This window comes from Trichosporon asahii (genome assembly GCF_000293215.1).
Source record: "Trichosporon asahii var. asahii CBS 2479 unplaced genomic scaffold scaffold00051, whole genome shotgun sequence".
NCBI classification, from domain to species: domain Eukaryota; kingdom Fungi; phylum Basidiomycota; class Tremellomycetes; order Trichosporonales; family Trichosporonaceae; genus Trichosporon; species Trichosporon asahii.
The window spans coordinates 1529020-1542589 of NW_014040873.1; the positions used below are offsets into that span (position 1 = coordinate 1529020).

Genomic DNA, 13570 nt, shown 5'->3' on the forward strand with positions numbered 1-13570 from the left:
GACGGGCTGACAGTCAGCTTCCGGGAATCGATGTTCTCAGCTCATACCTGCTCATCAAGTATGCCGTACGACAAGCGACGAGGCTGTTTGTTAGCTTCGCCGAGATTGTTCACAGGCCCTAGCTTATTTTGACCTATGCTGATAACTTGGGACGTCTGAGGATCAGCTCGGGCCCTCGACCTACAGAGCTCCCACTCACCACATCTGTCTGTCACGGACCTTATCACCGCTCCACTCGCTCCACTGGAACGGGGGACAATCGCTGGTGGGTCAGCTGTGTCTGTATGTGGGCAGCTGACCTGCCTTCTTGCTGTCTGGACGAAGGTGTGGAATGTGAAGTTCGCCTTGCGGAGCATGCGGTCTGCAGGTCAGCTTGTCCGCATATGGGCTAGCTCGCGTTCCACCCTTCCTCACATTGTTAATCGGTACAGACAGGAACGAGGCCGGGACGGGAGATCAGCTCATGCTCGGAGATAAGTGAGCTTCCTTCCACCCACACGCCTTCCCGTTCGCGATGTTCGTCCACACGGGAGGGGAAGCTATCTGTTCGTCAGCTTTTCAGGCTCCTTTTCAGCTGGCCCACGAGTCGTGTGTGCCTGCATAGGCATTGGGCAAGTGCGGAATGCGGCTGGGGTCAGCTACGGACAGACTCTGGACAGCTCGTACCTCGAGACCATGCTCCCAACCCACCACTCTTCACCCCCATTTTCTGAAGTGAGCTTTCACGTGGGCTTTCAGCAGCTCACCACATGTGCTGTACTTGACCTGGGGTCAGCTGACAGCTCGACGTGCCCTAGCTCACATCAGACTGATCCATGTAGCGGAACACGGGTGCGCAGGAACTGGCGTGAGCTTCGCAGTAGTTGTCGACCAGCTCACAGTTGCTTGACCCCCCCCCCCTATCGTGTGACTGGAACGCTCATGGAGCAAATCCTGAGTGTTAGCTTTCTAGGTTCGATGGGTACAAAGCTCACGATGAGGTTGGATGGGGAACCCCGAACACGATGCAAAGCTGCCTGTAAGCTTAAGCATTAGGATGATAAAGCTCACCGTTGCAGATTACGACTTCAGTGTCTTGGCTAGGCGAAGAGGTAGCTGACTGTCAGCTTGATCTCATAGGCGCAGCCTACTTTTCACGGCCAACTTGTCAGTCTGCGCCGGTCTGTTCTTCGGCTCGCGCGTGCAATGTACAGCTTCCGCACATCATTCAAGATCGCTCTTGGACAGCAGGATCTCCGCTGGACGTCAGCTTGATGCACTGCGCGTACCAAGCTCACGTTGCCGCCCCATGCGTGCACCTTGCATGGGGACAGAGCCGGATGTCCACGATAGCGGCTACATGCCGGGCGGGGACTGACGGTCAGCTCGGAATCGCCGGAAGGAAGCTCACCTGAAGCAAGCTGTTGTTGCCGAATCAGAATCCGAAGCTACCTGTGAGCTCAAGAAACGCAAGCTATAAGCTCACGGTTGCATCTGCGAGGCATCTCGACGTATTTAGTCGAGCTGCGTGATCCCTGTTTGTCAGCTCAGGAAATGGAAATGTTAGCTCACTGCAGAGCCCCTGGGTTACGAGGAACGAGAAACAAGCTCTGAATGTCAGCTTGGCGTCCACATTGAAGCTCCAGCTCACCCGTCCTTACCCGCTACGTCGTTATCGCCATGACAACCCACTGGCAGAGACTGGTGCCGACGACGAAGGCTGGATGCTGGATTTCAGCTAATTTCCACCTCTCGAGCAGCTCGACATACCAGAAGTCCGAGAGTCAACGGGAATTCTGATCCAAAAGTCACGGCTCGGAGCGGAGGCAGGCTGGAGGTCAGCTGAACTACGCGATCACATAGCTATACGAACCTGGTGCGGGTCGTGTGACTGAGAGTTGACAGAGAGGGCGGGCATTAACTCAAATCCCCAAAAGCAGACGTTCAATCAGAGATAACTTACGGGTGCAGTCGACCTTCTTCGTCCGATGAGCCCACGAGGATCTGAGGGTCGGCGTACGGGACTTCGCGAACCCAAGGTAGGTAGTGTGCCGTCTAGTGACAATGAGCCTGTCGAGAAGACCATAGTTCGCATATTTAAGCATGTGTATGAGACAGATAAGCTGCTATAAGCTTGTGAACGCGGTGATGGGAGCTTACAGGCATTAGTGTCGGGAGAAGTGCCTGCGTTCTGTTGAATTCTCGGGATTTGGGCAAAAAAGGCGATCCGCGCCACGAACGGAAGTCCAACTGTGAGTTAGCATGAGCAGGAGGACAACTCACCGCTTGATCGTTCTACCATACGCTGTAGGCTGTGTTGTTGACTAGAGCTCCAAAGACAGCTCCGGGGTATCGCTTGATCCATCAAAGTGGAAGTGTGCCGGAAGAGTACCGACTCCTTGCTGAATCCACCTGTTGTCAGCTTAACCGTGAGCAGAGGGAAGCTCACCTGGGTGTTTCCACGAAGCGCAGTCATGGGATGGAATCAATGAAGATCACTGAGATTAGCTATCCCTAACTTCGCAGACAGCCTTACCTCTGTCAACATATGGCTGCACCGTCTTGCCCCCGTCACGGGTAGAGGAAGGGCGAAGTGGCAGTGTGTCGGCGGACAGTCTGACCCACCGATCACTGCTAGACAGTTTCACTGGGAAGAGAAGTAAACTCACAGCGGCGGCCCATGCGATGCCAAAACAAGGCTGACAACGCGAGTGCCCAAAGGGAGGGGACGTAAATGACAGTGAAAGCAGTAGTCGGCAGTTTTCACACCGTTGCACTCAACTAACGATCATGGACGGTGAAAGTCCTGTGACTGAGATAAGCTATCCCGAGAGGCAGGAAGCTCACCGACAGTGCCGAAGGAGATCGTGAGGCGGTCGTGACTTGGACTCGTGTTCGAGTCCAACCGGGGATGTGTGACATTTGGAGGTGCGCCGGTGGATGGCCAGTGTACTTGCGTTGAGTTTTGCAACTGGGGGGAGAGCATTGGGTGTCAGTTGAAACTGAACAGCGAACGAGAACTCACCTCCGCCTAAAAGACGGGCGTACCTTTGGAAGGAGCTCAGGGGTTCAATAGCGCATCGAAAGGGGACAGGAATGGTGGAAGGAGTACGTCGTCGATGTCAAGGACTGGGTATCAGATGGTCTCAGTGCAACTGAGTCAGATGAGGGCCTGAGAGTTAGCGGTGAGAACGAACGCCCAACTCACCAGCGAAGTGGTCGATATTGGGGGTCAGATTGAGGAGGTAGACTGACGTTCGAGGATGGAGAAAATGCTCATAGGTGAATGGGGTGGATGGTGAACGGTCGGAGGGCACGTTAGAGCTTATATAGACTGTGGGGATGGCCGCAGAAACCCGTCTTGTCCCTTCCAGGTGACGTGGAGGAGGCGAGAGCTGGCGCGAGAAGGAAAGAGGAACGAGGTAGGTTGGAACACACACATGCCTCGGTCCCCTACCTACCAGCGTCTCCTGCAACCTCAGGTCTCTCGCCTTGCTTGGGAGGATGTGAGACTGCCTCTAGCACACGTTTCGCACGCCAGAGATGTGTACGCACACCTACTGAACGCTCGCAGCTGTTACACCCGCCTGTGCCATCGCGATGCGACGAATTTTCCGTCCACCTAGCAGATTGCGTGCCGCTGTTTCCCTCTCCTGCGATCTTCACTGCGACGATAACTTGACACCAGCTGCTCCTCATGAACCATGGCCACCGCCTTGCCGATCTCTGCCAACACCAAGTCCTTGTGTCGCCACAACCTCTGGAACCGACCACGCGACACGGAAAAGCCCCGATGATTGTCGAACCGAACAGAGCGGGATAGATTGCGCCCAGCCCCGCCTCGACCTGCGCCCCTCGTAGTCACAAGCTCCTTCATCACCACCCCGAGATCTGTTGTCGGCATGTCGGTTGGGCCAAGTCTTCGGAAGGGCGTTACCTCCCCATCTCCCCCTTTTCCGCGCCCGCGGTCCGCGGTCTGTGGGTGTTCATCACTCGCGCCATCAGTGACGCGTTCGGGCGTGCGGACTGCGCCCCAGCCTTGACGTGTTGAGGCATGATGCGCATGAAGATGTCTTCCTTCTTGCGCCCTGAGTGCATCGGCTGCGTCAAGGCATTCAAGAATGATGGACTACATAAGCTCTGCGTCTTTCTTCCTCGGCTCTTGCTCTCTTCTCTCTCTTTCTCTTTGGCTTCATCACTTTCGACTTCATCATCCTTGACTTCGTCGCCCATCAAGCGCCCCGGACACTCTTCCGACTTTGACTCATCGACACTGGCTGCCGACTCCTTCCCTTTTCGACTTCAGCACTTTGCCCATTGAGATTGCCTTCGTGTCCATTTGATAAGCGGACTCGCTCTCCCTCGTACGGTGCACTCGCGCGACTCTCGACACACTCACACGACCAGCGCACGCACACCCGTACCCGCAATTCAGCGCGGTCTTGAGTCTGCCATATCCCGCACGCTGCTCGACCTGACATTCTTAACCTGAACGACATCCTGATATCCGCCCCCGCCCACCCTGAGGACGCTCGGATCATCATGATTCCGTACCCGCCCTACGTGCCCCCATCTCCGCCCTTGCCCGTCTCGGCGCTACCTCGGCGGAGAGACTCTCTGCCGTCGCCTCCTCCGACACCTGTCTCTCCAGTGCCAGTGTCTCCGTCGCTGATCGCGGTGGCGGTGAGCCTGGGGCATGGGGAGGTTGTAGCCGTCGAAACGTCTCGGGCTGCACCTCCCTCCCCTTCATCGTGGCCGCCACCCAACTCAGTGTCGAACCCATTGTCGACTGAGAGTGCCGATCGTGCCGAGAGACCCCCGGCCGCCCCCATGCCCAGCTTCAAGCCTCCCGCGCACTACCTCAACCGATCCTCGCGCTCCTTCCCCACTCTCACCTTCCCATCAGCCAACGACCTCCCCCGCCCCGGATTCGCCCACGCGGCCGTGCAAACGGACCCAGCGGCCAATCGTCCTAACCTCCGCCTCTCGACCAGTTTTAGTGCCCAGACCCATCTCTCTCACCTCTCTCACGTCTCCCATCTCTCTCACGTCTCCCATCTCTCTCACGTCTCTCACGTCTCGCAAGTGTCTCAGCACACGCACGCCTCGACGCTCAGTTGTCAGCAGAGCTGCCCCTGTTCCCCGCCCTGCTCTGCGCGCCGGTATCGGCTCATCGAGACTGGGATTCCGTCCAGGATCCCCAAGTTTCCGACTGAGGTGATCGATTCGGACCCGCCGACGCCTGACAGTCCGCTTTCTAGCGCATCGAGTGGTTCGTCCAAGTTACCCCTGTCGGTAAGTCACCTAAGCTCCTTCCTTGCCACTTCCTTCTATCTTCTCTTTAATCTGCCCCTGGTGGTGATTCTCTCGCACGGTGTTAATGAAGCTTCCGCGCTTCGATTGCGCTTGGACTGCCTCACTCATTTGTTCCCTGCGCACTCGCTAACTCTCCAGGCACTGTGGCGCGGCCTTCTATCCGCAACAGCCGTCGCACTCGCAATTCCCTCTCCGCCGGCGGACAGATTCCACACGCGCACACTCCTCACGTCGAGCGCGGCGTATGCCCCATGACGGGAGATGCGTAACAATACAATCCTATGCATAATACTAGAGGGGAAAACGAATGGCTGCAGTGGAGTTGGAGTTCGTTAGGGGCCCAAGACCAAGACCTATACCGTTCTGTATTCTCTCAGGCGAATGCTCGCTACAAGACACGGGGCCGCGCTTGCCCTTCGCCTCGCCTCGCTGTGCTCGCTACGCTCGCATGCTTGGCTAGCTGGGCAGCGCATGGCCCGACTTCTTGCTGTGCCTCTTCAAAGCGTCGTTTCTCGTGAATGACTCGTTACAGACGGGACACTGGATTTCTGTTTTGTCAGTTAGGCCCCATACACGCGCAACTTTTACTCACTCGGCTTGTCCTTTATGCTCAACCAGAGGAGAGCCTTACGCTCCTCGAGGCGGCCCTCAGCGACAAGGTCGCCCTCGCGTCGCGCGTGGCGCGCCATGTGTCGGGGAATGTCGTACTTGCGCGTAAACACATCGGTGCATCGCTGGTACGGCGGCAGCGGGTTGATGTACTCGCACTGCACGCCGCCGGCGGCCGGTGTCGGAGAAGACTTGCGGCCCTTCTTCGGCGGCGCCTTGGCAGGCGGCGCAGGCGAGGAAGAGCCTGCAGGCGCCGGGAGCGTCGGACGCACACGGTGACCCGTTGCCCGCTTCGTCTTGCCCGTCTTCGTTGCTGGCCGGCCCTTGGCCTTGCCGCCCTGGTACTCGCTGTCAGAGGCGCTGCCCTCGGTGTGGAAGTCCGAATCGCCTTCCTCGTTCGCCATGGTGGTAGCCTGTGCGAGGCGAGCATCGGGCGCCTCGAGCTCGCTCTTCCGCCGCTTTGCTGGCGGCTCGCGCACCTCCTGCTGTCCGTCACTCGGCGTGCTTTCGTATCCAGGCGAGTCGTAACCACCTGATCCGGCACGAATGTCGTTGATGCGCGATGCTCCAGACGGGATGCCACTTTCACGCCATTGCGCAACAGCCTCCGCGCCCGCTTTCCGTTTCGTGTGTGAGTGGCTGCGGGACCGCTCGTGGTGCGCGGCAGCGTGGGACAGGAGATCGAGGCCGCTAGCCGAAGACGATGAAGGGCTGCCTTCCCTGTTAAAGCCGACAGTCTGGTCATCGTCGTCGTTCTCCACTGATCCCTCGCCGGACGCGCCAGGGTTCGGCGTGTTCGAGCTGTTCGGAGCGCTGGCGGATGCAGCACCGGTGCTTGGGATGCGCTGGAAGCCGGGTTGGCTACCGGCAGAATTCGGTGCTCCGTTCCGGTTACGCGGTGACATCGGGGTCCGGCCAGTTGAGGAAGGTGGAGGCATCTTCGGGTTGGGTGGTTGGTTCGCGGCGTTCGCGCTGCCGTTGTTGCCGTAGAAGTAGTTGGGGTTGAACGGCTGGTACGAAGTCGGAGAAGGTCTCGACACCTGCTCAACCCACTGGACCGACGCCAGGTGCTCCGACTCCTCCGAGGAAGTCGACGAACCCGAAGACACGAAGGAGCGGCCGGTAGGAAGCTCACGCTCGTTGCCTTCCCCGCGACGGACGAAGGCAGCCATGGATCGCGGAAGCTCGTACGTGTTGCCGGATTGGGGAGCGGGCATCATGTTGTTCATGGTGCGAGCCTGAAAGACGCTTGACGTGCCGTTGATCGAGCGGACTGCTTCGTCAGTGAGGGCGATCTGCTTGGCGATGGCGGCATCGTCAACAGCCAGCTGCTGGACGTCCTTGTCCTCGTCCGACGAGATCGGGTAGTTCGGAAAACCCTCGGCGTTGTACATCGAGCCTAACGTTGTCATGCCTGAGAGGGAGAGACCCGACTCGGTCGATGTTGACCGCGCCTTGTGCCAGCGAGAGGGACGGAGAGAGATCTGCGATCCGTTCGTCGATGACGGCTGTGAGTGGAGCGTCTCGGTCGATTGGGGTTCCGCAGACAGCACCGAGCTTTGCCAAAAGTTACTTGACTTGCCCGCTGCCGAGTTGTCACTGTCGGTCGAGATGGTGGAGCCCTTCGGCGCCGGGGCCGGCGGGGTATCAATGTCCATCTTCTTGTCAGCCGGTTTGTCAACCGGTGCTGGCGGAGGAAGGGACGGTTGCGAGTTGGTCGCGGCGTCGTTCACGCCTGCAGGAGGAGGGGCGGCCGCAGCCGCTGATGTCGGCTGCGGATCGTCCTCGCTCGACATGGTGGGGGTGGGGGAAGGTGTGCAGAGACGGCGAGGCTGGATGTACGACTCGAGCAGAGGGTCGACCTGTACTCTGTTCGAGGGAAGCAGCCACGGGCAAATCGTCTTCCAGTATGGGTCGCAGCGGTCAGCGAGGGCAGCTTGGATCGCTACCATGGTGTTAGCGAATGTGAACTTGTGGAGCTTGAGATGGGAAGAGGGTGTGACGGTTGCTGTGACACTTGCCTTATAACGCTGGCTGGGTTTTGGAGGGGCCGGTGTGGGGTGTGATGTGTGATCGAGAGAAGGTTGGATGGAAGGAAGACGGCACGGGGGCGGAGCGCAGGCTTCTTCTTTGGATCCTCGGGGAGCAAGGTGCTGCTGTGAGGGAGTTTTGGGAGGGGGCGGGGGAGGCTGTCACCGTTGCGGGGGCATGGGCGATGAGGAAGGAGGGATGGATGGGTGGGGAGTCAACAATGGCTGTGGCCGGATGCGAAGGATGCGTTGTGAAAGAGCTCGCGCGGGGGTGTGGGTGTGTCTGCGGGCTCACTGCCTGCTGCCTGCCTGCCGTGCCTCGCGTTGTTGGCCTCGATGGCTCATGGCTTTTGCCGCCGAATGTCGAATTGGGTGGCAAATCCCGTCACCCACCTCGGTGGCAAAATTAGGCCCACCTTGCACGTCTCCCGCCTACTCCACTAGGTGCCTGTCACGCCTATCCCTTGCCCGCTACATTGCACACCCAGGAAACACGACCAAGGGGCGGGCCAATGCACACACTCCCGAATCGAAGCAACGTCTGATGGATGCATGAGTACAACATTGTCTACGGTCATCTACTGCTAGAATGCCTGCTCTCTACTCGCCATCATCTCCTGCAACAATGCGGCACTGACATCCACATCCTGTCGGGCACATGTTACGCTTCATGCCACTGTCCGTTGCCGCCGTCGCCTCGCTACCGTTCGCTTCCTCTCGGAGGGCGACGCTCCGCTCCGTCAGGCCAGAGTCGTGTGATGTGGAGTGCGACACATGGCTGACGTGGGAGACCATGCTAGTATTCCGCTGGCTGGGAGATGGCATTGGTGACCCCGTGCGCGGCGTCGATGGCACTACGGGTACTGGCTTCTCGGTCGCCACTGATGTCAGCTATACGACCTGCGTTCAGACAGCTTATGTGCAGTACTCACTGTAATACAGTCGCATGCAGCGCTGAGAGGTCAGCCAGAATCCACACGAACCACACGAGGGTGACTCACCTGGTGCCCGCCGTGCTTGCATTTGCGGCACGACATCCACAAGCCCCTGACCGGCTCGCGGCTGCTGTCAGCGCCTCGCGCCACCATCACATGTCCACTGTGCCACTCACCATACGGCGCACGTCTTGGCGCGCTGCCTGCAGCGTCTGCACCACCAGAACGGCCGGCTCCCTGGCGCATCTTCGAGTGAGCCCGTCGATTTGCCGCACTTCATGCAGTACTGGATCTGCGTGATGCCCTCGATTGCGCCGACAGTCTGAGTCTCAACGAGACCGGCGAAGCGGCGGAGGTACGCCATCGGCACTGTCAGTCTGTATCGTTCCAGGAGATCTGACGTTAGCTGCTGTGACGGCCAAACTAGCTCACCGAGGTAGGATTCGAGGACGCGGAGAGTCTGCTTTCGCGGGAAGTCAATCACTGTCCCGCCAACGACGAATAGCGCCGTGGCAACCTGCACCTCGCCGTCGGTAATGAACGCCTGCCACCAATCGAGCAGCCCCGCACACCGTTGGGTGCGGTAGTTGTCCCACTGCTCCGGAGTGTACGCCGAGTGAGATAAGCGTGTAAGCTGGCCAGGCTGAATGCGCTCCTTCGTCTGGTCGATCGACGGGCGCTGGCTTCCGAGATTCGACGGCGGCTTGCTGCCTCCTGCCTTTGCCAAGCGTGTGGGCGACGGTGGGCGCGTGCTGTGCGGCGTCGAGCGAGAGGTTATCCTTCCTCGGCCCAGAGGTTCTACCGATCCAAGACCGCTGCTCCATGCGTCCAGTGCCGCCGCAATACCGTAAGGATCGGGATAGTCCATGTCGGCAACGGGCGTTGGCGTGTCGTCCCTCGGTGTCTCGATCGTTAACCGCTTCTGCAGCGGATTACGCGAGCCGCCTCCGCTAGAGCCGCCTCGCACCATCGAGGACACGTTGCGTATCGCACTGGGGCGCACAGTCTCGATCTCGGGCGGGTTGAACGACAGGAATCGGGCTTTCGGCTGTGGGGCTACACTCGCGTCGTCTTCCTCGAACGAGGACCGGCTTGACATCGACTCCTCGGACCCGTTCTCGCGGGCAACGATGTCTTCCTCAGCCGGAGCAATCGGGATGCCTGCCTCATAGTCAGGCGAGTGGTTGCGATCCGGCGCACCCGTCGGTGATGTCGGCTGAGCAGGCGTGAAGCCATCTGTAGGCTGGGAGAAGATGCCCTCATTGAAGAGCGCCTTCACTGGCGCAAACTCATCGATGAGCCCGTGCAGCAAGTCCCACGCCTGAGCTTCGTCTGTCCGCCCGCACAAAGACGCGACTTCCCGGTTCCACCGACAAAGCTGCAAGGGCGAATCGCCCTCGAGCTTGTAATGGTTTGCCATGTACTCGAATTCGGCGTCATCAGCGTCCGGCAACGGGAGCACGCCCGTCGTCTGCGCCGGCTCGTATCCCGGATCCGCAATGCTCTTGCCGCGCGTGCCGCCGTGTCCGATCTGCCAGTGCGAGGCGAACTCGGGTTTCCTGATGTCAGCTGACTCAAACTCTCAAGTTAGCTTACACATCGTCGAACGGGATCTCCCCCATCTTAAAGCGGTCGATCGCGTACGCGAGTTCGCCTTTGCCGCTCCAGGACACGACCTGACGAGGAATCGTCTCGAGGGAGAGCGTCTTCGGAACCACACGGCTCTGGAGGTCGATCTGGATCATGGTGCCTTTCTGATAGCAAGCAACGAGGGAGTCCTCGTCGTCCCAGATCGCGGCAACGGGAATGTCGTCGCAACCCGAGAGCGCGAACTTGGAGATGTAGTGTCTTCGGACGTCCCAGACCTCGAGCGCCGCCTCGCCCTGGTCCATGACCACGGGCTCAGAGGGTTCTGGCTTGTTCGCATCGTACGCGGGGTTTGAGGTCTGGTCGAAAGGCACGACGAGGAGCTCAGTGGGGTGCACCGGACGCCAGTCGACGTAGCGGATCGGATACGCCGTGTGCAGCGTGTGCACCGGTGTCGAGCCCTTCTCCCACGGCAGCGCCATATCCCAAATCTGCACTGTGCGGTCGGCTCCCGCGCTCGCCATCCAGCCCTGTCCTGTCTGGTCCCAGTCCTCGCCGCCAATCTTCCACTTCAGGTCATGTACGGCCCGCGACCCGTGCGCGCCCCACACCTTGCCGATCGCCTTTGCGGGAACGCGGTAGTCGTATCGGAACAGACCTCCGGCTTCGGTGCCGACAACGAACTGGTGGTGGTCGTCGGGGCAGAACTCGAGCGCCGTCACGGGTGCGTTGTGCTTGTAGTACTTGCGGCTGACCGGGTCGGGGTCGCGCAGGTCCCACAGCCGCGCCTGTCCTTCCGTCCCACCAGTCAGGATCAGGTGACCCTGGGCCGACGACTTGCACGTCTTGATTGCGTTCATTGGCCGCGGCGTACCGCTGCTGACTTCACGCTCGAGCTTGCCCCGGTTCACGTCAAAGATGAGGAAGCTCCCACTCGGCGTGGCAGTGAGCACCTTGCTGTCGTAGTCTGAGGTTAGCTTGGGCGTTAGACACCTTCAGCTGATACTCACTCCCTGTCGCCCAGTCAACGGCATTGACGCCCTTGCCGATGGACCACGAGCCCTTCCACAGGTTCACAACCTCGCTGACAGTGGATCCACCCGGTCCGCGAGCAAAAGGCGCTCCGGGCTGGCGGCCGCTGACTTTACGAGGAGTCGCTTGGGCAGCGAGGGGTATCGATCCCTCTGGATCCGTGATCTGGAGGACGCGGAGGTCTGCTGTCAGCTCAGGCTAGCGGTACGTTAGCTCACACTGGCCGCCACCGATGGCGAATCGGCTAGGTGGTCCTTTCGCCATGCTCGTCAGCCTCCCCGACCCGGTCGGCGCCGGCGTTCCGGCGCGCGATTTGTGGCTCGGTTTCGGCTGGGCAGCCTGCATGAGGTTGACTCTCAGAGACCGATCCGGTATCGGTGCCGGTGCCGGGGAGCTGGTGCGCGACGCGGAGGTACGGCTTGCAAAGCTCGAGCTGCCCGCTTCGTTGCTGTTAGACGACGAGTTGATGCTGTTTCGATGAGAGCGGCTGGCGCTAGCTGACCGGCTCGTCCTCCCGTTCTTGGGGAGGGCGAGTGTGCCGCCCGGGGACGCTTGCGGCGTCGACGAGTCAGCGTGCAGGAGCACGGGCGGGGGCGAGGGGAAGCGAATCGCGCGCGGATCATCATAGATGCTCTTGGTTGCGTTGGGCACGTTGATGCTGAGGGGGAAGGGCGGACCGGAGGGGCCGGGAGGGAAGGGCGACGATCGCGCGGGTGAGACGTCACGCGCGCTGTCGTGTGCGGGCGTCGAGGACGCCTCGGAGCCCCTGGCTGTCAGTACTGCTCGCGGGCGTGTCTCACGGGTATAACACTGTCGCGATGCGGTTCATTGCTGGACCATGGCGATGTCTGTTGTTGTCGGAGGTGGAGGAGTGGTTGCTATCAGCTCGTTAGGTTCGAGAACGGATCTCTGGTGAGTGACGTCGCACGCTGCAAGTAGCCGATAACAATTACACGCTTAGTGCGCGTGTGTAATTCGAGGCCTGCCATTTGTAATCTCAGGGCCGGAAGACAATGTTCAGGCACGTAGTCACGTGATGCCTTTTACACACCCCCGACTCTCAAAGCCAAGAACGAGAGATGTCCTGTTCTTGCATCCCGACACTGACCTTTTCGTGAGTATCCCGAGGAGCTACGGTTTCGAACACCTGTGGGCTAACCGAACGCAGCGTAACACCAAAACCAAAAGCCACCATGCCTCCTCCTCCCAGCACGACCGCCGGCGGCTCCAACTTTGACAAGAGTGAGTAGCGAAGCGGAACACGCTCGCCGCAGGCGAGAATAGGAACCTATCTGCTGCCTCTTCTGTTCTCTTGCCGGCTGCTGTGAGCCGAGTTCTGGCACCCTCATCTGCATTGCATGCATTTAGGCTGGCTTGGCTATCCAGCTGTTAATGCTTTTGAGTCCAGCTGACATTTGCAGTGAAGATGGGCGCGCTCATGGGCACCGGTGTCGGCCTCACGATCGGCTTCATCTTTGGTTCGTTCTCGATTCTCCGCGGCGGCCCCGGCCCCCGCGGCGCCCTCGCCACCCTGTCGCAGTACATGCTGTCGTCGGCTGCGACGTTTGGTTTCTTCATGAGCATTGGTTCGGTGAGTACAGCGAGCAAACCGAGCATTGAGCCACTCGGCCGCCTGGCCGAGGGCGACCACTAGTCTGCAAGCGAAGCGTTTGCGTCGAGCTGTGAGGGAAGCGAGCGTTGCTGCTCCTGTGGCCGCTCAGGTCTCTCTGGGCGATGGGTGACCCTCCTGCCGGCGAGCTTGCACGTCCATCATCACCCGGCAGCCCATTCTACCAGCTAAGCTGGCCTTCGCCTTCAGCTGACCTCCAGGTGATCAGGACAGACGCGCGCCACGCCCTCCCCGCCGGCACCTCGCCGTATGCCCAGGTCGCGACCGAGCCGTACCGCGCCGCTTTCCGTCGTGCGCAGGCTGAGAAGCTGGCTCGTGGCCTCTAAGCAAGCGAGCGAAGCGAGCGAGCGGGCCAGAGCTCCAGCTCTCACTCTCGCTCCTAGTCTTCAGAAGACGAAGCGGGCATGTGGACTGGAGCTGGAGCCGAGGCTGGAGCTGGTCCAGTGAGCTCG

The 13570-nt window shown here is 59.9% G+C and overlaps 4 protein-coding genes across 4 annotated transcripts; 2 read left to right on the top strand and 2 right to left on the bottom strand.

The window, feature by feature from the left end:
- Window positions 1–4521: 4521 nt before the first annotated feature.
- A1Q1_02967 (uncharacterized protein) lies at window positions 4522–5550 on the top strand (the record flags this gene model as incomplete). The annotated part of the gene is made up of 1 exon (XM_014324196.1): window positions 4522–5550. One exon carries the CDS (start codon window positions 4522–4524, stop codon window positions 5548–5550), a length of 1029 nt encoding a protein of 342 aa, XP_014179671.1.
- Window positions 5551–5751: 201 nt separating this feature from the next.
- A1Q1_02968 (uncharacterized protein) lies at window positions 5752–7856 on the bottom strand (the record flags this gene model as incomplete). The annotated part of the gene is made up of 2 exons (XM_014324197.1): window positions 5752–5843; window positions 5888–7856. 2 exons carry the CDS (start codon window positions 7854–7856, stop codon window positions 5752–5754), a joined length of 2061 nt encoding a protein of 686 aa, XP_014179672.1.
- Window positions 7857–8730: 874 nt separating this feature from the next.
- On the bottom strand, window positions 8731–12317 carry A1Q1_02969 (uncharacterized protein; the record flags this gene model as incomplete). Its single annotated transcript, XM_014324198.1, has 9 exons — window positions 8731–8825; window positions 8867–8888; window positions 8936–9032; window positions 9088–9238; window positions 9302–10428; window positions 10466–11423; window positions 11467–11670; window positions 11719–12218; window positions 12289–12317. The coding sequence occupies 9 exons, from the start codon at window positions 12315–12317 to the stop codon at window positions 8731–8733; spliced, it is 3183 nt and encodes a 1060-aa protein (XP_014179673.1).
- Window positions 12318–12681: 364 nt separating this feature from the next.
- Window positions 12682–13444, top strand: A1Q1_02970 (uncharacterized protein; the record flags this gene model as incomplete). The annotated part of the gene is made up of 3 exons (XM_014324199.1): window positions 12682–12730; window positions 12910–13079; window positions 13181–13444. The coding sequence occupies 3 exons, from the start codon at window positions 12682–12684 to the stop codon at window positions 13442–13444; spliced, it is 483 nt and encodes a 160-aa protein (XP_014179674.1).
- Window positions 13445–13570: the final 126 nt, after the last annotated feature.